The following is a 21,131-nucleotide window of genomic DNA, read 5'->3' as shown; positions in this document are numbered from 1 at the left end:
AAAAAGCTTTGTGCGTGAGAAACATCTGGAAATTCCCTAAGGGGACAAATTTGGGTGTTTTTCTTAACCCTGACTTTATTATTTACACAGTGCCATGCAAAAGTATTCCCACTTTTTGCACCTAAAATGGTGGTTTTACAAAGTATTGATTCGTAAGCTAAATAAAAAATGCACACCACACTTGTCAGATTTTTATTAGGAAATAACTGACAACCATGTTACTCCCCTATTACTTCACTATTATGAACAACTTTGTGTAAGTCTATCTGATAAAATCCCAACAAAATGTAGAGAAGTTTGTGTTTGTATCAGTAAATGTGAAAACGTTCTGACCGATCCGTTGTGAAATTCGTTAATTTGCCACTCAGGAGGTGTCTGAGGTGTTGGAACAGCAGAGGCATCTCATGAAGAGTGTACTAGACGACACCCATCTGAACAGACTGCGTCTGGAAGGAGGAACTGTTCTCGCTCGCATCAGGAAGGAGGAGGCGTGTGAGAATGAAAACTACAGGTACAATTAGACGACAACTTGGGACCCGTGACGTGAAAATGTAAATTACCAACTGTAGTGATTTTGCTTTTCAGAGATGCAATTGAGATGTTGAATGCACTCTACAACCAAGTAGATGAAGAGGTTCATAAACTGGTAATCCTGTCCAACAAGTCGCAGAAAGAGTTGGAGGATCTGCTGGAGCTTCACAAGTTTGAGGAGCAGACACAACAGGTGAGTTCAGATTCAGACATCCCTTTCCACCAGATCCTTATATAATGTTTGCTGTTGATAACAAAACTACTTGGATGATCATTGTGTTTTTCTTTCTAGATAAAGCGCTGGTTTAGCGTAGAGGGAGAGAAGCATCTTCTACCTCTGGAATCTGTAACTTTGTCTACGGACAAAATAAAAGAGATGAAGGAGAGTTTGGAGCAGTTTCTGGAGGAGTCAGAGGTAAATAAAAACTACAAAAAACAACTTCTGCATGGTTCTGTTGAATCATGTTGTGGTAGACATGAGGAGTCAGTATCTTATCTACAGTATTACCTTGATAAGGAAAATAAACGCTTAAAGGCTAAAACCTATTCCAGTTTTCCTCCCATTCAGAGAAGCCTTTAGCTTAACACGTCCGTGCAACTTTTTTACCAATTCTCCAATTCTGTTGCCTGCTGCATGTAGTATACTGACTACTCATGTCTTTTTATTGAAAGCCCACCTGAAAAATCCAAACTATCTCTTACAGACTGTTTTGTCATTCATTCGTCATTCTCATGCATTCTCTTTTCCTGACAGTTCCAGACGAGGCTCCTGAAACAGAATCCCAGCTCCCCTCCAGAATCGGCTGCTTGCAACTTTAAACAACGTCTGGGGTCCATCTTAAGCAGAGTACAGGAGCGGAAGGCTAAGTTAGAAGTCCTAACAAACCTGTACGAGTTCTATGACTCGGTGAGTTTCAGAAATCATTTTTAAATTCTGCCTAAAGTCAAGTGATATGTTAGTTGTTTTTTTTCTAGACACACAATTTTAAGAAAATATATTCATATTTAATTTACTATGCATCGCTATGAAAAGTATAGAGAATTTGTTCTTGTTTTTTCCTCATTTTTGTCACAGTTAAATGTTTCAAATGATCAAATCAATATCAGCCATTAGTAATTTGAATAAACCCAAAATGCAGCTTTCAGCTTATGCTTTTGTTCTACAAGTGAAATGCTTTCCCTCGCATGTTTAGGCGCAGCAGTGGATAGAGCACTGTCAGGATTATTTCCACCAGCTGAGTTTGGACGGCCCCGATCAGACATTTTCACCGTCTGTGGTGAAAATCCTGCAGGATTACTGCACGGAAGCATCTAAATTCTCCATGGACAACTTCAGTACTCTCAACAACATGGTGCTCTTGCTGGAGTGCCCCCAGCAGCTGCAGCAGTGGAACTCCATGTGGCACAAATGCCAGAAGACCAAACGGCAGCTGGAAGCGACGTTGGCTCGAGCCTCGTTGTCAGACCAGAACCCTAGTGCTGTCGGCACCGGGGATTCCTTACCGGCTGCAGAAAGCTGTGTGGTGCCCCTAGAACTTCCCAGAGCTAATGGATGTCTGCACTTGCCTGGAGCTATTACCTCGCTTACATTTGAGGACAGCAAGAGTCTCTCTGCTGAATCTTTTTCAAGGAGCCCCTCTGGCTCCATCTCATCTCCATCGCACTTCACGTTCCCCGTGGACAGAGAAGACAAGCTGGGGCAGAGCTCATGCACTCTCGATGACACGGACAGCGACTGCACCATCGACTCCACCGTCTCCTGCCACTCTGAGCCAGTGTACTCCAAGGCCACTCGGCTTCGAAAGCACCCGATGAAGAAGATCATGAAGAAGACCATGAGCTACGAGCTGACCCCGAGGGACGGCGGCCACTCAGACATCAGCCACGTTCACGGCTACACGGGGGTCTACATCAAGGGCTTGGAGGTTGCCAATAATGTGTCAGCAGAGAAGAAGCTGCTGAGGCCTGATGTGACCAGTCCCGTTCTGGGACGCAGCCGCAGCCTGTCCACACCTTCAAGGACACACAACAGACGCAGTGAAGGAGATGGCAAGAAACAGAGCAGGTGACGGTTTAACCCAGTTATTCTGGCAATAACTTCACATTAACAGTAAGTTGCATTATGTGCTTATCATTCACATGTTTGTGTTTCCCAGTAAAGTTCAGCACATCATGGATGAAATGATTTCCACAGAGAGGGAGTACGTTCGCTCTCTCAGCTACATCATTGAGCACTATTTCCCCGAGATGGAGCGTCTTGACTTGCCACAGGACCTGCGAGGGAAGCGCAGCATCATTTTTGGGAACTTGGAAAAACTGTGGGACTTCCACAGCCAGTACTTCCTGAAGGAGCTGGAGGCCAGCGCTCACTCTCCGCTGAGCATCAGCAGCTGTTTCCTGCGACATGTAAGTGAAGGTCTCTGTAAAAGTGCCCTGAGTGAGAATGAGATGTAAATCAAGTCAAAGCTCTCTTAAAATAGATGAAAATCTTAGGAAATAGATGTATCAGCAACTGAAAGCTGAAATCTGTCAAAAATACACCAGCATACTATACTACTGGTGTATAAGCAAAATAAATAAATTATATCACATATGAATAAGAAGGTTTTAAAGCAATTTATCATATATAATTTAAAGAAGTTGAAATATAGAAATTAAATTCAATTACATTTTTATTATTATTTCAGTTTATGTGCCTGGTTTTTATTTTTCAATTAATTGAATCAGTATGTCATGTTCTTTGTTTTTCTATTAATTGTGATCCTTATTTCATTTTTTATAATTTGTTTTTATTTTATTTCCCACATTTTATTTGCATGTTTTTTTCTGCCTAGTTGTTTATCCTTATCTCAGTTTTATATTTTTCCAACATTTGTCAGGTTTTATGTTTTCCATTATTTTTTCTTTCTACAATTCTTTTACGTTTATAGCTTTAATTAATAATTAAAATTTAGAGGTTCTGTGTTTTTATTTCTACTTTTAAAATTCTGCTTAAGGCATCACTGGATTTACGTATGTAATTAGAAATAGTTTCTAATTTTTCTATAATTCATGTGCCTCCCAGTATACTCTTGGTCTTTTAATGTGTTTGTGAGCTGAAATGACAGCGTGCTCTGTGATGTAGACGTTGTGGTAACTGATTCACGTTGGGTGCAGGAGGATCAGTTTGGAATGTACGCTCTGTACAGCAAGAATAAGCCGCAGTCAGACGCTCTGCTCAGCAGCCATGGCCATGAGTTCTTTAAGGTGCGTTTAAAACTGCTCTGGTCACATTCCTCGCGGCCCCAGAGTTGAGCAACAGGTCACATCACCAGAAACCTGTTGATAAAAAAGTTTGAACTGCCTTCCTCTATCTGTTTGTCTAGAATAAGCAGCTGGAGCTGGGAGACAAGATGGATTTGGCGTCCTACCTGCTGAAGCCCATTCAGAGGATGAGCAAATACGCACTGCTGCTCAAAGATCTGATAAAGGAGTGCAGCTACTCGCAGGAGCAGGAGCTGAGTGACCTTCGTACTGCTGAGGAGATGGTGAGGTTTCAGCTTCGCCACGGGAACGACCTGCTGGCGATGGATGCAATCCGTGGCTGCGATGTGAGTACCCAGGGAATGCAATCACATCTCTATAACTAAGGTGACTGGGGGGTCATCAGAGCTATTTTCTGAAATGGAAGTCATCTTGTTTTCATCCTATGAGGAACTGCATTGTTCTCTGTGACGCATGTGAGCGGCCATGTTTCCTCTCCAGGTGAACCTGAAAGAGCAGGGTCAGCTCCGCTGCCAGGATGAGTTCATCGTTTGGTGTGGACGCAGAAAATACCTTCGCCATGTCTTCTTGTTTGAGGACCTCATCCTCTTCAGCAAGACCAAGAAAATAGAGGGAGGATACGACATTTACATCTACAAGCAGTCCTTCAAAGTAAGATTTCCGGGTTTTTCAAATGTATTTCTGTCATTGTTTACTGACTTGAGTTAAACTTTTCTGTGTTTTCCTTTGCAGACAGCAGAAATAGGTATGACGGAAAATGTTGGTGACAGCGGCCTTCGCTTTGAGATCTGGTTCCGTCGGAGGAAGTCCCAGGACACGTTTATACTCCAGGCCAGCTCGGCTGAGGTCAAGGCAGTGTGGACGGCTATTATTGGGAAGATCCTGTGGAGGCAGGCCCTCAGAAACAGAGGTGGGTTATAAAGTCAAATAAAAAGTGTCCATACAGCACATAAAATCTGTGACTATTTTTATACCGATTTGCTAGAAAAAAGTAAAAAATATTGCTAAGTTGTTCACCATGACTAGATAATGTTAGGAGAAGACAGTGGATTTGTTGCCACCAATGACAAAGATGTGAAAAAAGCTTTTTCTGTCCTAGCATCACAAGCTGTAAACATGTTTTACTGAACTCTTCATGTGCAATAATGTCAAATTCTTTCTGCAACAAACCCTCCAAAAAGGCTCAGAGTGAAACAATGTCACTGTTATGTATGGCAGAGGATGTGTCATGCTGTGGACCTTAGAGTTCCATTACTGTTTTCTTTTTTATTTCATTCAGACAATAATAAATATGAATAATTCACTTAACTAAAATAAATGCTCGAAAGGGAGCAAAAAGTATAAACTTAAGTAACTTTTAACTTATATATTTCTTATGTATACTTATGGATTGCATGACCTCTTGTGACCTCTGCCAGAAAAAAAGGAAAATGGGTTTTCATTTGGTTGTTCAGCAGGATGATAATTCAAAACATATCATCGTATTATATTTCTATACTTCATTTTTAACTGCATCCAAGTTATTCTTCCATCCAACATGGATTCATTTCATCTTTTCCAATTTGTATTTCTTGTGCTAAGATCATTTATATTCTTGGAGTATATTTTAACTTTCATACAGATGTCTCAAAAATAATTTTGAATTCCTGTGATGGTGACCTGATTCTTTTCAGGTGAAAATAATATAAAAAGTTTTTGTGTTTTGTTTTTGTTTTATTCACTGTAGAGCTACGCATGCAGGAAATGGTTTCCATGGGGATTGGTAATAAACCTTTCATGGACATAAAGCCCAGTGATGCAGCCATCAGTGATAGAGCCATTGACTTCATCATGAAGGGGACAGGTGAGCTGTGCTCTTCTAATCTGATTTTACTCATCTTCCTTTTTCATTTGAAGCCTTAAAAGTACCGTTTAAATTTGTCCAAGGACAGGTTCTGTAGATAAGGTGTGAGTGGTCAACATTTTATCCACACTATCCATCTTATCCAGATAACTTAATTTTTAACCAGTCAAAGGAAATGTGTAAAAATGTAAAACAAAACAAACGTTTGAGAATTAATGTTTTTAACACCCAGTTACTCTCTGGCAAGCTACAGAACAGCTGCATCAAAAATCATAAAGTTTAAACTTTTTTTTTTACTAAAGCCAAATCCAAATTATCTTTAAAAACATTACCTAATTCATGTCAGAAAATTAGTTTCCTTTCTCAACACTGGAAATTACTTTTGCCTTTTCAATTCAGGCATCGTCTCTATTCTCTTTTCTACCCACAGAGTGTCGGACGCGGGCGTCCATCGCGGTGTCGTCGTTCGAGCACTGCGCTGCGTTTAAGAGGCCCCACTCCACCATCTCCAACAGCAGCACCTCCTCCTCCAGCAGCCAGTCGTCCTCCTCCCTGCTGGGCTCCCTCAACCTCCATCTGTACTCCTCGCCGTCTCACCCTCACCCATACCTGTACCCGATGGGCAGCGTGGCGTCCTTCGCCCAGTGGCCATATGACTGCATAGAGGAGGACGAGCTGGAGCAGGACGTCGTGAGCAGCAGGCCCTCCATGAGTCAGTGGCAACTTGATTTGAACGTTTAGATAAAATAGTTTAAAGTTAGAGTTTAGAAGGTATTACAGTGCTCTTTTTTTTATTATTATTATTTCCGATTTACTTTTTCTTCTCTCTTTTTTTTAACTCTCAAAGCATTTGCTGAAAAATTGGCAGGATAAAAATATTATAATGTTTTTCAGATTTTTGTTCTCCAAAGTGTCTTTTTTGGTGCTACCACTAGGAGCTGCCAAACGCAAACACATGCCGAAGCTTTAGCTCCATCGCAGTCCGTGTGAAACATGAAAACTTTTGCCTTCAAATATTTTATACTTTCTTTCTTGAATAACCTTCTCTGTGTGTTTCTGTGCCAGTTACTGAGAGCTCAGAGACGTCCTCCTCCCAGTGCAACTCCAGTGACAGCGTAACAGGGCTGAGCACCCTCACCATCCCTGGACCTCCCAGCGTCATCATGGAGACGTTTAACAACAACAACGAGTCGCCTGATTTCCTCTGCTCCTCCACGCCTCCTCCCTCCATCACCTCCACGCCGATGTTCCACAAAGATGAAGACCTCCTGCCGCAGGGCACCAAGTTCATCACAGCAGTAAGTGTCCGTCTGATTGTTGTTTTTTAGGCCTTTTTATCTGAAGTCACACTCTGTGCTGCAGATGAGCACATTTCTCCGGGGATTTCTTTTCTAGCGGTGCTCTTGGAATCATGTCTTCTGACTTGCTCCAGTCCAAAGAAACACTTTTGCCCCTGGTGCTACTAAATAAAATTTGTCTAGAGCTGGAAAACCTACATGAGGCTTAGAGGAAAAATTTGCTTATTGAGTTTTAGGAATATCTGATATTTAAAATGTGTCCAATTTTACTTCTCCTTTAGATTTTGAACAAAAATTGTTACTGAAAGATAATGAAAAGCTTATGTAACCTTATTTTCTCATTTTTGGCCAAAATAAAGCCACAATGTGGAGCCTGATCAGTCGCAATCTGCTCTGGAGATCTGCTGAAGTGGCTGAAGTGTAATACAGTTTGATGAAAGTGTTGATCCAACATTTTTCAGAAATCTTCTTTACAGTCAGATGAGGATAAATTATCCAAGTTTGTGAATACGTGGGAATTTTTGTCACACATTCATGTTCTTTATTTTTGCATTTTTTTGTAGCATTCTGGTCATTCGAGGTTCATTTTATGATTCTTTCAAATGAAGATCCAGAGTTTGCAGAAGAGCAGACAGTTAAATGACACTGCAAGTCATGTCATCAATTTTTGGCCATTTGTGTTTTCTGGTAGAAGTTTTGCTTTTTTAAGAGCTACAAAAAAAGTCAGAATAAAAAACAGAGGAGCGCTTTCAGTATTTTAACATTTAACAAAACTAAAGACGACATTGTTTGGATGCAGCCACTGATAACAGCCAGATTATGACTCAGAGTCAGAGCCTTCTTTTTACCCCGTAACTAAGGCTACACACCATTATCATATTCGGGGATTTTAAATTAAGGCTTTTATTGATGTTTTTGAATTGTTCCTTTTTTTCAAGGACTGATTGTAGCAAACTATAAAGGACTTTAAAAGTGAGAATTGGATGCAGTTGAAATTTATTGTTGTTTATACTACTAATACTAATAATAATTACAATAATTATTATTAATATATAATTATTATTATTATTTTTAATCATTTGACAAGTTTATACTTACTGTTTTGCGTTGTTATTAAAATAACTAGCTCTACTGTAAATGAATTTCTCGCCTGGAGGTTTAGATTTTGGCTTTAGATTCTTGTTGAGGCTTTAGATTCTCACACCACTTCTATTTTCATTGCTGTTCTGCTTTTACCAGAGAGCAGCCACTCATGTAGCGGTCGGCCTCTCCACAGTAGTCTGACTGGTGAGGGTTAGCCCTGTAAGTAACCTCAGTCACAGCAGTGGACATTTTTGTTCTCTTTCCATCCGCATTAACTCCTGAACTGAGTACTAATCTAAGTAAAAGTGTTTTTGGTTTTTTTGTGTCGATGTTCGTGTTGCATGACGGTGTGTACAGATGGATTCAGCAGACTCTTCCTCTGTCTGGCTGTGTGTTCCTGTAAGCGTCTGGCTTTCTGCTGCCTCATTCTTCTGTTTTTATCTGTGGACCCAACATCAGGGGGAAAACACAACCCACGAAAGACGCTCATGTTCTGCATGTTTGGACACACGCATGCTGTCGTGCATCTGTGTTTTATGGCCTTGCAGTGCATATGAATGTATTGTTTTTGAATAAAACCATTCAACCTGTTCAGCCGACTGCTGTAGGAATAAAAATGAATTCTAGTAGGGCGAGCATTAAGAACAATATATGTATTTTTAAAAAATAGCTAACTTCTCTGTCTTTGCCCTGATTTAAATACACAAATATCATTATATTGATTTTTATTTTGTTGTATTAATTCATAATTTCTTCTTATTGTTTAGGCATATATTTGCATTGTGATAGTTTTTTTTTGTTTTTTTTATTTTATTTTCATCCTTGATGACTTAGACTTAGACTTAGACTGACTTTATTATCATTTTGCATGCACAGGGTGTATGCAAAATGATAATAAACTCCTTACCAATTAAAAATATACCATGCACTCCTTGACATTATTCTTATTTTTAGTTTTAGTTAGTTCTAGAGTATTTTATATATATTATACACTTATAAACTAAAGCAAAATTCAAATGTGAATGCAAGCAACTAGATCTTTTTAAAATAGTATTTAAATCAAAAGTAAAGAGCAGAAATAAAGAGATTATTGGACTGAAGGAGGTTCAAAAGGTAGGAGTTTGTGTGAACATTTGAGAATTCCTGAATGTAGTGAAAAGCGCTTTGAGACAAGATAAAACGCCTTACAAGTGCCTTACATTTTCCATTTAAATTAAGTTCAAGTAAAACAAAAATCTATTATTATATATTATTATTATTATTCCAGAATTGTCTAAAGCTGTTTATTGTTGCAAGGTAACACAGAAACTAGTACTTATCTCTAGAGAAGAAAGCTTTATGATTTTTATTAATAATAATATTATGTAACTAATACTTTTTATGCACAACCTCAATATTTTAGTGACACTCACACATCACATTACCTTGTAAAGGACTGTTTGACGAGATATTTTCCTTCCAAAAACGCTGCTTTGTCCTTGTTTAGCATGTCCAGCGTTGCATGTTCACTTAAGTAGAAGTTTTACTGCTGCGATGTGTGTATTTTTGATGTATAGTCATTGAAGCTATTTATGTTTCTTTTCTGTCTTTTTTTTTTTTGCAGTTGTGAAGTTTTCAAGTCGTACAGCAAATTTCACACAAGAGAAAAAGAAGATGAAAATAAGAACGTCTTGATTTTTGGAGCACTAAGACTTGGATTAAACTGAAACAGAAAAATAGCATTTTATGACAATACTGTAACTCACTTAGACTAACACGTGCTGTTATGTTTCTGTCTGTGTCATGGTACGTCAGAGGTCTGTACATTTGATTCAATGAGATAGTTATGTGTTTATATTGTAGATGTATTTTGCAAATAAAGTAGTAGACACTTTCAGACAGTGCTGCGTTGTATTCCCGTGACTTCTGAGTTACACATTTGTACAGATTAATAAAAAGTTTAAAGCTGTTTCTGCTTTTATTCCTCCAACACATTAATGATTGCCGCTGAAGCTTTTTATTTTTATTTTTATTTTTTGGCTAATAAAGATAGAAGTGTGAATGTGCGAATATACCTCAGAACAAGTGACAAAAATATTTCCACTACTGGAGTGTGAACTTGAAACCACACAGAGCCCTCTGCGTACAGACACAATGCAAAAGGAGACCCGATATCACCGTTACTCAAAGAGACGCAGAGTTAAAATGTGGTTTATGCTCTCACATGAGGGAAACTGACGTTTGGTTACCGCAGCTCTTGCGATTTTGCAGTCCATGTCAAAGCATCAGACGCAGACCACAGCCCGGGCTGCGCTGCAGGGGCTTTTGCTCTAGCACAGGCAACAGAGTCAAAGCCACACATGTAAGCATAAAAGGTGTCACTGTCTCCTCTAAAAGCGTGCAGTTCCACAGTTCTCTGTGCACAAATAGCGTCACTGTACCACGATTGGTTTAAACAATACGAGCAGTTTAATCATTTTGCCTTTTTCTCTTTGAAGAACCAGAAGCAGAGGATTGCAGAGAGGAAAACCTCCAGGCCCAACACGCACAGCCCCATCACTTCAATCTGTCACAAACAAAAAACATCATTAATAAACAATATTGCCACAATGGAAATATTTATGTGAGCTTCTGCTGATAAATGTATTGGGATCAGTTTTGGTGTTACTCTTACTCTCAAAAACGGATCATTTTTTGGATTCCACCGAGCCAGGTCGACACTTATCAGAATTGCACCAATAATGGCTACAACAATGCAGCCACAGTTAACTGCAATGGACACCTGTAATGACAAAAAGTCATGCATAGTTTTTTTATTTATTTTTTATATAGATAACTACTGTTGCTTAAAAAAGTTGTTAAAGTCTCACCATCAGCAACGCTGGATATTTGAACAACAAGTTGGAAACAAGTCCGGCTATTACAAACTGTAAGGACGGAGAATGTAGACGTCAGACTTCCTTTTATTGCTACATATTTTTAAAATGATTTAGTGCTAGTTGGAGCAATGACTTACAAGGGCTCCGGTCAGCTGTGAGACTCTGAAAAGACAGAAAAGGGACTGGTCCATTTTCTGAGTTGCAGCAAAGAGTATGCCCACTGCGACACTGAGGGTGCCGCTCATTATCTGCAGAGACTGAGAGAAAAAGGTTGAAAGTAAAAAAAAAAAAAGAAAAGATGTGTCAGCTAAGACGCTAAGAGGTTGTATATGAGATCGGGTTGAAGATAAAGTAGATGACTGCAAGTAATACTATTAATAACATTGAATTGCGCAGATGGGTTACTTCAGTGGAAAAATGCTCAGTTTTTAAGGAACAGGCAGTTTTGATGCAAGCAGTAGGAGACGTGTTTAATTTAGATGTGCAATAAGAAATGGAAAATAATATTCTCTGTTTTCTGGTAAGCAATAAATAACCTTGTGATCTTTATTAGAGGTGGTAAGTAAAAACAATGTGCTCATTAGTGTCTGAGATATACAGTATGTATGTCAGTTCTTTGCGCAGTGGTGGGGTAACAAGCTTGCAGTACTTGCTGGTGAGATACGGGAAAGGATCTCACCGTGAAGTTGTTCTGCAGCAAGCTGCTCATTATAAATCAAATACTAAAAACCTGATAAACAAATGTGATGAACAGAGAAGTACAGTATGTATCGGTGTCTAAATATGTTTGAAAGCAGAACAAATTATTTTGTTATGAGGACCAAAAGACGAGTGAAGATTATTTTTCACACCTATTTTTTGATGCACCAGAAATAAGTTATAATGCAGTAGCAAAATATCAGATGATTTAAATACAACTGGAAATTCACACAATGTGCAAAAGTTAACACTTAAATGTAGAAATAAGTAAAGGTTTAAAAAAAAAAAAACTAAAATTTGTACTTATCATTTGTTACAATGATAACCTGAAATGTGGGTTTGAAGATTATTTCAACATGCTTTGCAGCTTTTGGACAAGTTTTCGTTCTAGAATTGCCTCACAGCATGATGTTGCTGCCATTATGTTTCAGCGTGAGAACGGTGTGTTCAGGGAGATATGTAGTTTTTGTACTTTTGCATGTGTAGATATTTCTACACATGCAGAAATATTGTGAATGCATAGATATTTCACAATGTGAAAGCTGGATGAAATGTTTGAGCTCCAGCAGACATTTTTAAATCATCACAGTATGATGAATCTGCACATTTTAGTTAAAGTCATAGACTTGTTTTTGTTTTTGCTGTTTCTCATTGTCAAACTCACAGCTGAAGGGTTTCTGTATCTTATGTTTTCTCCTACATATAATGTTGTTTTTAAGATATTTAAGTGCCCAAAGGTCTGTATTATTATTATTATTATTATTATTATTATTATTATTATTATTATTGTTGTTGTTGTTCCACGTTTCCTATGCCCCCTTCACGCTTTCTAGTAACCTCAAACTAAACTTCTGACGACTTTCTGTCAACAGTAGCTTTTCTCTTGTCACTCTGTCATAAAGTCCAAAGGATTTCACTTGTATAAACTCTTTCTGTCCAGCAGAGCTGCAGGTCTCTGCAGCCCCTCCAGAGTAACTGTGGTTATTCAGGATACTTTTTGCTCTCTACTCTCTGAGGCCTTCGGACAACAACTTCATTTATCCTGGCATTAAATTATGCACAGATTCAACTGGATTTTACTTAAAGATCCATCAATGACTTGTTTTAGTTGAACAAACATATTATTCAGCTGAATTATCAGATGAATAAGGGATAGACTTAGACAAGTTGCGTTTGTTTTGTGAGAATGTTTATGGTTTCCACTAATTCAGACAAAACTGGTGTTATAAAAACATCCCCTATTTTTCACCACTGAGTGAGTCATAATTTAGAGATGTTATCAGTGTAAGAATATGCTACTCCAGTAAAGAAAAATAAAGTTACTAAAGTTAAGATTAAGAAACACATTAAGATTAACTTAATCTTAATCACAACTCCTCATTCAAGTTAAGATAGCATATTTATTTTCTAGATTCCAGTTTCATTGTGACCCCAATAGTCTATTTTCTTACCTTTGCTACATGAACAACTTTTATTTAACATTTTAAAATTCTAATTTTGATAGATATGAAATTATAGATTCGTGTTGTAGTTTAGTTTTAGCTATGTATCTTTCTGTAGAGAAAGGGGTAGGAGTCATTTTTTGTGTGCAAGATGTTGTTTTACTGCGATCCAGTGATGTATGTGAAAAACAAGAAGTCCAGCACATCCTGAGCAACAAACAGAAAGGGCTAAGCTGATGGGAAAAATAAAATTGTGTTAATTATGTAATACAACAGTTTTCTTTTTTTAAATGCACACTTGCACGCTTGGGGAGTTCTGGATTATAAAGTGTGAAAACTTCAGCCATTGCACGTACATGAGACTCAATATAACCTAACCCATAAACTTCCTCTTGCTGCTGCCCAGAAGTGCAGAAAAACATCTCTGTGCTTCTTTTTGCCTCCGCCATGTTATCTCAGCCTAAATCTTGATCTCATTTTTGACTGTCAGATGAACTATTTAACAAAGTCTTGGCGCTTTGTCTTCTGAGAAAGCGCAGCAGATCTGCAGTTTAGACTGAAGGCTTCTCCTGCTCACCTCCTAAAGAGCTCGCCTTCATACCGCATCTGAAAATCTCATCTCATGTAGTTGTCCTAGAAACTATCTTCTGATATGTAGGACAAATAAGCCTCCAGCTGTTACTGGTACGTGATGTATTGGCTGTCAGACTGTTGTAACACTCTTTTGTCTGTTGAGCTCAATGATCTAAGTTCACCTCACTGGCACAATTTCTGAATTTTCAAGCAACTTTTATAGCGTTATAAGTTGTCAACCACTCAAACCTGATCAAAAACGTACATAAGCAGTTTTTGGTACTGCCTGCTTTGACATCAATGACAACTTGATGACTTTTTGGAAAACTGGTAAAGTTCTTAGTCTGTTTTGATGGAAACAGGCATTAGAAGGTTGAGCAGGACAGACAACAAAACCTTCATTTATTTGCTGCGGTGCCTCAGGGAAAGGTTGACTTCTCTGTTTTGCAGGGATTGCCAAGTACATCCCATTTTTCTTCAGTATTTTTTTCTAACCTGCTCCTTCCATCTTGCTGTCAGTTTTCTCCTGACCATGCATCCGATAGCGTCTCTTTAATATGCCATTTAGACTTATTTCTTAGAATCCTGCGTGCCATCTAAAGTTATTTATGCTTTCTTCTTTTTTTAGAGCCTGACAGTTGTATTTAATTCACTTCCCTTTTTTATTTTAACCTTTCATAGCAACCAATAATGCAATAACAGCCGATAACATTATACTTGCCAACAAGGTAATAATCATTTTGCACCAATGTCAGTAATGTGTCACGTTATTCCATTAAAAAGCTGTGCTAAAGGCTTAAGTCATTACTTCAGCTGATAATGTGAGAATAAAATGGAAAATCCTATTTTTCCTTTGCAGTTCATATATAACAATGGGTAAATTATTTTTCATAGTCAACATAAGCATTCAACAAGTACATGTTCACTGTATTACTATGTACTACATATATTACCTTTATATACTGTACTGCTGCACTATCTCTTTAAATAAAGTATTGGATGGAATTTTGTACAGAAATTTATTTAGAATATTGTGTAGTTCCTTAAATGTTTTCATGTATAATTCCATATGTTAAGGAATAAAATTCAACTAATTAACATAAATCATTTTTGATAGTTTGAAATGTTGAGAATAGTGATCATTTGTTTACTTAGTGTATACTGACCAGTAACTGTACCATTTCTTATGTAATTGAATTAAAAAAAACAATTACTGTAAAGTTATTATGCTATTGGCTTTATTGCATTTAAATTAGCAGAACTATCAAATTATTGACTATTATTACATTATTTGTTGCTACATCATTGCTTAGTATCAAAAGTCTACTTTTCTTTATATCATTTTCTTATAAAGTTTTACTGTTTTCTCCCACAGAACTTTTGAAATGTCTCCTTTCGGCTCAAAATCCTGCAAAGCCAGCGCAGCACTGGATGAAACGTGCAGAGGTCCATCATGAGTCCAGACAAATTTTCTATTTTTTAAATACTCAGCAGATAACCAGAAGTGCACAAAACACGGGTAAAGCTGGTGACCTTTAGTGTCTATTTAAACCACGTGTATGAGGTTGTTGGTACATTATCAAATTTCCAGATTTTGCCAGATTTGGTTATGGTCGTATAAGACGTTTCTGTGTGATTATAATTGAAAAGGAGCAGACTGTTTGGTTTTTTTTTTACTTATTTTCCACATTCTTACCCCCAACACAGCTGGTTGTTTCTGTAGCAGGTCGTGCAGTTGACCTTTTTTTTCCGGCAGCATCTCTGAAGCCTGGTAATATCGGATCTGACTCGGCGGAGGAGGAGGTTGTCTCCTTCCCATTTGCATTGGCACATCTTCCTCATGGATGTCCATGTCTACATCAGCAGAGGCCATGGTGCTTCTTTAACCTAAAGAAATAAACTCATAATTACCTATATAAACAGTGCTGTTTTTAAAAGTTTTTATTTTTTTTACTTTTTTGACAGTTGCCAGGCAGGAATGGCAAAGGAGAAGATGTCCAGGATGGCCTAGTCAAAGACTACAGCCTCTGTAAATAAATGGGTCCGCTCTAGCGCTACGCCACGCGGTGCCTCCAATTTCTCTATTTATGTGCTTCCGTTTCATTTTAGCAGTGTTATCAAAATGACAATTGCAACTTCAAGATGTTGTCAGATTGTCCTGAAAAACTGCAGGTAAAGTTACACTTCAGTAAAGTACAACATTAGAAATTCATTTAAATATTCAAACATATTAGGACAGATAAAAAAATAAAAATACTGAGCAATTTAGTATATTTATTGCTGTTAATTTTGAGGTTTGTGTTTTCTGAAAAGTGAAAAATGTGATTAATGTTACAAAAAATAAAAAACAATTATTTAAGAGGTGGAAATATTATGCTGTGTCCTGCACAGTCTTAACGGTCAACAGACAGGATGCTGTGGTGGCGCAGGGGCAAAACACGACCCACTTATTGAGGCCTTAGTCCTCGTGGTGGTTCAATTCCTGGCCTGGTGACATTTGCCGCATGTCTTCCCCTTCCTCATTACCCTCTTTCCTGTTGAACTACTTTTAAATAAAGGCCAGTAGAGCCAACGAAACTTTAAAAAAGAATGGAGGAAATCAATGTCCCAGAATCTGTCAGACGAGTGCAAAAACATCTACAAAATCCTTGATGCTTTGAATCCAGAGTGGAGTTTCTGCAATCAGTGATATTAGGGAGAGTCATGTCATCCACAGCTCTTCGCTCACTGTGCTGTGTCAAGTTCAGCATCAGCACAGCCATCTAGTAGAAACTTTTAGACGACTTTATGCTTCACTTTGCTAACAAATCCTCTCAAGATGCTGATTTTATTCATCAAAAGCACCAATACCTGCTTTACTGACCATGGAATCCCAGAAGAAGAAAGACTCCAAACTTAACAATGTATATGACCTGAAGGCCACTATTAAAGCAACCAGAGCTTCTCTAACGCCTCAGCAGGGCCACATGCTCATCGCCTCCAAATCATTCTGCACTGACTGATGCAGTTATTTATGTCAAATGAGCTGAAGCCAAGGCTCAAGGACAAACTCTGCATGGGCATCACATTTTGTTTCCTCTCTAATTGAGAAACTGGGTGATAAATATCACTCTTTTTCTGATTAATCAACGTAATATAAGAGTTTCACTGTTTAAACTGAAATATTAAAATCAACAAACTTTTCAAACATTTTCTAATTCATCGAGATCTTCCTGTATCGTGCACTCCAGTAAGACATAGATTTAAGAAAAAAAAAGACTTGACTAATTTACGTAAGGTCGATATAATAAATACTTTTATGTGGTTAATCCTAAGAGAATTTTGTCTTTGCATCTGAGTTCTTACAAAATTTAAAATAGGAAGACATTTATATTATTGTTGGCTTTGGTTAATAGGATAATTATGAAGAATGCTTAAAATTCACACATTAATTTAGATCATTTTTGATAAAAAACAAAAAAAAACAAAACAAAAAACAACAAAAACAAACAAAACAAAAACAGTACTAAAAACTAAGAACAACTCTTAACCAGAAAAAAGAAACTTGTTAATGCTACAATATTTCATCACAAAATTTGCAACATAGTTTCATAATTAAACTTGCAAAAAAGATAACTGAGATACATATTTTATACTCATAAATTGCTTGTTATATAAAATTCAAGAAATCTCTCAGCCATTTAATTAGGAGAATTTTTTTTCTAGAAAACAACTTACCGAGTTTCACTCGAGCAGAATCTTTTTCACTCTCTGTCTCAAGCCAGGCGTCACTCTACAGACATTATTTTTACTTCCCTAAAACACACATGAGGTCATTACCCACTTTAACTTCCTCAACCTGACACTCCTCTCTGCAAAACTGCTTCATTTAATCAAATTCTGCACTTTTTTATGTTTCTCTTACTGAAAAAGAAGCACTCTACAGAAACAAACTCGTTCTGCATGAACAGTCTCACCTTTTAAAAGTGTGTGTTTTTCTAAGTCTGTTTGGTTGCAAAGCTTCTTGTGGTTGTGAGAGATGGTGGGGGTGTTGCATGAAGGTGGGGAGTCAGCGAGCGAGGAGAATTGACATTCGAGGTCATTTCCTCTTCGGACAAATGAGACAAAGCTGCAAATTTCATGTCTAAACCGAGCAAAGGAACAATGGAAAGGTGAAGCTGGCATCAGTGGAAACTTTACTAACTGATCACTGTCAGCAGCATGAGCTGTATTAACATTTTATGGCTTTACAGGAAAATGAAGAAGACGTTTATTTGCAACGAGTCAATGATCATCACCATCCCAATCGGAAGCCTGAAGAACATTCGGGAGGGTCAGCTGATGCCGGAGAACTTCCACTGTGTGTTCAGGGACAACTTCAAGGTGTTTGTCGTTCGAGGGAAGCCAAAACCTCTGGGGGTGAGTTTCACTGACTTGTGCTGTAAATTAAATCATAGGCACCCGCTTGTCTCTCAAAAGAATCCGCAGATTTTTCTTTGTTCTGTTTACTTATTTATTTGTATAATTAAATTTCTCATTAGGCAGCTCAAGCAATTGCTGGTGTGTTTATTTTCGCTCTTGGGTGGATTTTGCCATCAATGGAGATCTACAATTTCACTCTTCCAAGTGTTTTGGTAAAAATATTTGAAATGCCCACATATTTAGCCTTTTTGTTAATCTGATGTGGTTATATTTCCACCCAGTTAACATGATGTATTGTTTTGTTAGTTCTTGATCTCTGGCATGGTGTCCTTTGCTGCAGGGAAATGTCCAAACATGCATGTGGTAAGTCAAATGAATTATAATGAAAAAACATTAAAAGGAGTTCCTCTAAGAAAAGACACAGAGTGATTATTTTTTGGCACAGCTTCCTTGAGAAAAATGCGTTCATTTCAATTCTACTTATATAATGTTTCTAAATGGTGTGGTGGTTTAACTTCATGTAAAACCACACAGCTTATGATGCATCTTGTATTGCGTTATCTGAATGTTAACTCGGCTTTATTCCACTTTCCAGACTAAGCTGTCATTCTCCCTGAACATCTTCAGCTTCTTCTGGTCACTGGTGGCTTTTGGTTTCTGCGTGGGCAACTTTTATTCACATCATCCATTTGACCCGGTATAGCACAAAATCAATGTGTTTCATTCTATCAAATGTTGCTCTTCGGGATTCTAAGTATTTGTTTGTCCACATTATTTAGCATCATCGGAGGATAGCTTATGGAATTATTGGCCTGGTCATAACTCTGCTGGTGTTTGAATGCATGATCGCGCTCTTCTTGATCTACTGGCTGAGTAAAGCTGTGTGCAGAGAACATTTCAACACCTTGGTATGTGTGTTGTTTTCTTCATTAGTTTCTCTGCCACATATATGAAAACATGTAGAGTCATTCATTTGCTTTGTTTTTTTCTCTGCAGCCCATCATACTGCTGAAGCAGGAGGACTGAATGATGAACACAGAGCAGAACCACAAATAATCAACTCCTGTGTGCATTTTTATTTTGCTGCCTTAAACTTTCTTCGTTTTTTTTTTTTTTTTTTTTTTTTGCTCAAAGGCAAATAACAGGAAAGTCTATTTAAAAGAAGATAATGTGTATTCCTATACATCACTGCTAATAATCGCAGTACGCTTTAGAAAGCATGCTTCTGTAAAGTTTCTTTTGTATTTCAATTCATGGGGTAAAATACTGGAGCGAGTTAAATGAGGAGTTAAAGTCAAAATTTAATACAATGTAAAAGGAAAAATATAAGGAGGTTATTTTCACAAGATATAGAAATATGGGTGACAGCAGAATGTGTATATGTAAATTGAGGCTAACGCATTTGAGTGTGTGTGTGTATGGATGTATATATTTGAACATATGTATATCCAGAAAAAATGGAAAATGAATTAACCTACGTTTACTTTTTTAAAATTTATTTTATTTGATTTTATAATGAGGATGATTTTATAATGTGTTATGAGTTTGTGGGGTAGGAGTTCAAGTTTCTTACTTCTTCCTACAACTTTTTGAGCATGTTAAGATTATCGTGGTGCAAAAATGTATATATCTTTTGTATTCCTTGTTCTTGTGTGTGATTTTATACTTCTATCAGGTTCAAAATAAATAATTTTCACTTATTTGTGGTAAAATAAATAAATGAATACCGAACTCCGTAACTATTAAAAAATCTTGAGCGTTTTGCTTGTTCATGTTCATGTTTGTCTTATCAACTCATCTCTGAATGTGGGTGGTTTGCTAATTGTTTGTCTTCTTACTGAACATAGAAAAGATTAAAAAAAGGACATAAAAATATTTGATATATAAGCGACATACTACCAATAGGCATTTGTTAAATTTGATTGATATTTATAATAAATTACTGTCATTTGTTCAATTGGAAAAAGATATTGTATTTGTTTATACAGGGGCAGATCTGCAAAGGGTGAAAAGAAGGCAACTGCCCCGCTAAAGTTTTTAATCATGCACAAAAACTAAACTCTTTTTTCCCCAGAAGTCTCTTGTAGCCTTTAAATTAATTTAGCTTTATTAAGCTTTATACTAAATAAAACTCAGTTACGTCCCTGCGTCTCCCGCTGTGGGGACGCACACGCTGCTGAAATTGAAATTAATGAGGCGGTCTGTCTGCAGGCCAGCAGAGAGGAGCAACTGAGTTCTCCAAGTAATGTTTTAATACACAAAGTTAAAGTCTAACTAAGTGAGCAATGAATCAAATGTTTGTCGAAGATGAAGAACCGTCGCGGTTTAATACGTCTCTTCTTGGCTTGTAGACAGTGTGATTTTTAGGAGCTTTAGCAGATCCCCCTGATTTTGCTTACAATAAACACAATAACAAACTTGTTGAAATACAAAAAAAAGAATAATTAGGGCTGTTTTACCGATGTCTCTGTAAGAACAGTGTCACATTAATGTGGTCACACATTTAAACTGTGCTGCACACTTATTGTCAGAGTGTGGAAATAAATAGGCTACAATGACAAAAAGTGCTTGTGTGAACGTGCTAAATTCACACAGTTTGATTTTGTCATAGATTTCTTATGAAATAGCAATTTAAAAAGAAAACGTGACACTCGCAAACTGCAGACGACAGCGAAAAGGATTTAAAAGTAGAGACGAGCCTTGTTCGGTGGCAAAAAATGGAGGTAAGACCAGGAAGAAGAGAAAACAAGAACTGAAAGAGTAAACATTTTAGATAAAGCAGGAGGAACACGTTTGAAGAAGAGCAACAGGTGAAAAACTAGATGAAAATAAAGAAAAATATGTTAGTGTAAGAAATAAAATGAGAAGGTTTCAGAGTCTGAGAGAGAGAAAAGATTTACGGAGGAAACTCATGAAGGAGAAAAGCAATGAACTGATTCAGAAGCCTATGTTCCAGCTAATATGTGTGTTTTATTTGTAGAAATTCCTGTGCAGAGACATTACAATGAAATAACATTTATTCATTAACAGTCTACAAGTGTGTTATGAAGCTACAAACAAAAGTATACATGTTATCATTAATTACATCAAATTAAATATGAAGCAAATCCAATTACTACATAAATGTATGCAAAACATT

General features: G+C 37.3%; 2 protein-coding genes across 3 annotated transcripts in view; both read left to right on the top strand.

The window, feature by feature from the left end:
* Nucleotides 1–9,967, top strand: part of plekhg4b (pleckstrin homology and RhoGEF domain containing G4B) — a 30,312-nt gene extending 20,345 nt beyond the window's left edge. Inside the window, exons 10-24 of one of the 2 annotated variants that reach the window (XM_014470854.2) lie at nucleotides 369–511; nucleotides 586–724; nucleotides 824–946; nucleotides 1,286–1,438; nucleotides 1,725–2,596; nucleotides 2,688–2,937; nucleotides 3,688–3,777; nucleotides 3,897–4,121; nucleotides 4,276–4,446; nucleotides 4,528–4,705; nucleotides 5,522–5,638; nucleotides 6,069–6,350; nucleotides 6,704–6,936; nucleotides 8,176–8,238; nucleotides 9,623–9,967. In XM_014470854.2, coding sequence (XP_014326340.1) covers nucleotides 369–511; nucleotides 586–724; nucleotides 824–946; nucleotides 1,286–1,438; nucleotides 1,725–2,596; nucleotides 2,688–2,937; nucleotides 3,688–3,777; nucleotides 3,897–4,121; nucleotides 4,276–4,446; nucleotides 4,528–4,705; nucleotides 5,522–5,638; nucleotides 6,069–6,350; nucleotides 6,704–6,936; nucleotides 8,176–8,220 — 3,021 coding nt within the window. In that variant the 3' untranslated portion in view covers nucleotides 8,221–8,238; nucleotides 9,623–9,967. The remainder of the gene's footprint in view (nucleotides 1–368; nucleotides 512–585; nucleotides 725–823; nucleotides 947–1,285; nucleotides 1,439–1,724; nucleotides 2,597–2,687; nucleotides 2,938–3,687; nucleotides 3,778–3,896; nucleotides 4,122–4,275; nucleotides 4,447–4,527; nucleotides 4,706–5,521; nucleotides 5,639–6,068; nucleotides 6,351–6,703; nucleotides 6,937–8,175; nucleotides 8,239–9,622) is intronic. The other variant, XM_023330976.1, reaches the window with a different exon arrangement.
* A 7,687-nt stretch (nucleotides 9,968–17,654) lies between these two features.
* On the top strand, nucleotides 17,655–19,728 carry LOC111608124. Its single transcript, XM_023330977.1, has 7 exons — nucleotides 17,655–17,742; nucleotides 17,824–17,989; nucleotides 18,112–18,204; nucleotides 18,299–18,355; nucleotides 18,588–18,689; nucleotides 18,772–18,900; nucleotides 18,989–19,728. Exons 1-7 carry the CDS (start codon nucleotides 17,711–17,713, stop codon nucleotides 19,016–19,018), a joined length of 609 nt encoding a protein of 202 aa, XP_023186745.1. The 5' UTR covers nucleotides 17,655–17,710; the 3' UTR covers nucleotides 19,019–19,728.
* The last annotated feature ends 1,403 nt before the right edge of the window (nucleotides 19,729–21,131 follow it).

This window comes from Xiphophorus maculatus, chromosome 3 (genome assembly GCF_002775205.1).
Source record: "Xiphophorus maculatus strain JP 163 A chromosome 3, X_maculatus-5.0-male, whole genome shotgun sequence".
Classification (NCBI taxonomy): Eukaryota; Metazoa; Chordata; class Actinopteri; order Cyprinodontiformes; family Poeciliidae; genus Xiphophorus; species Xiphophorus maculatus.
This window is presented reverse-complemented; position numbering and strand designations above follow the sequence as displayed.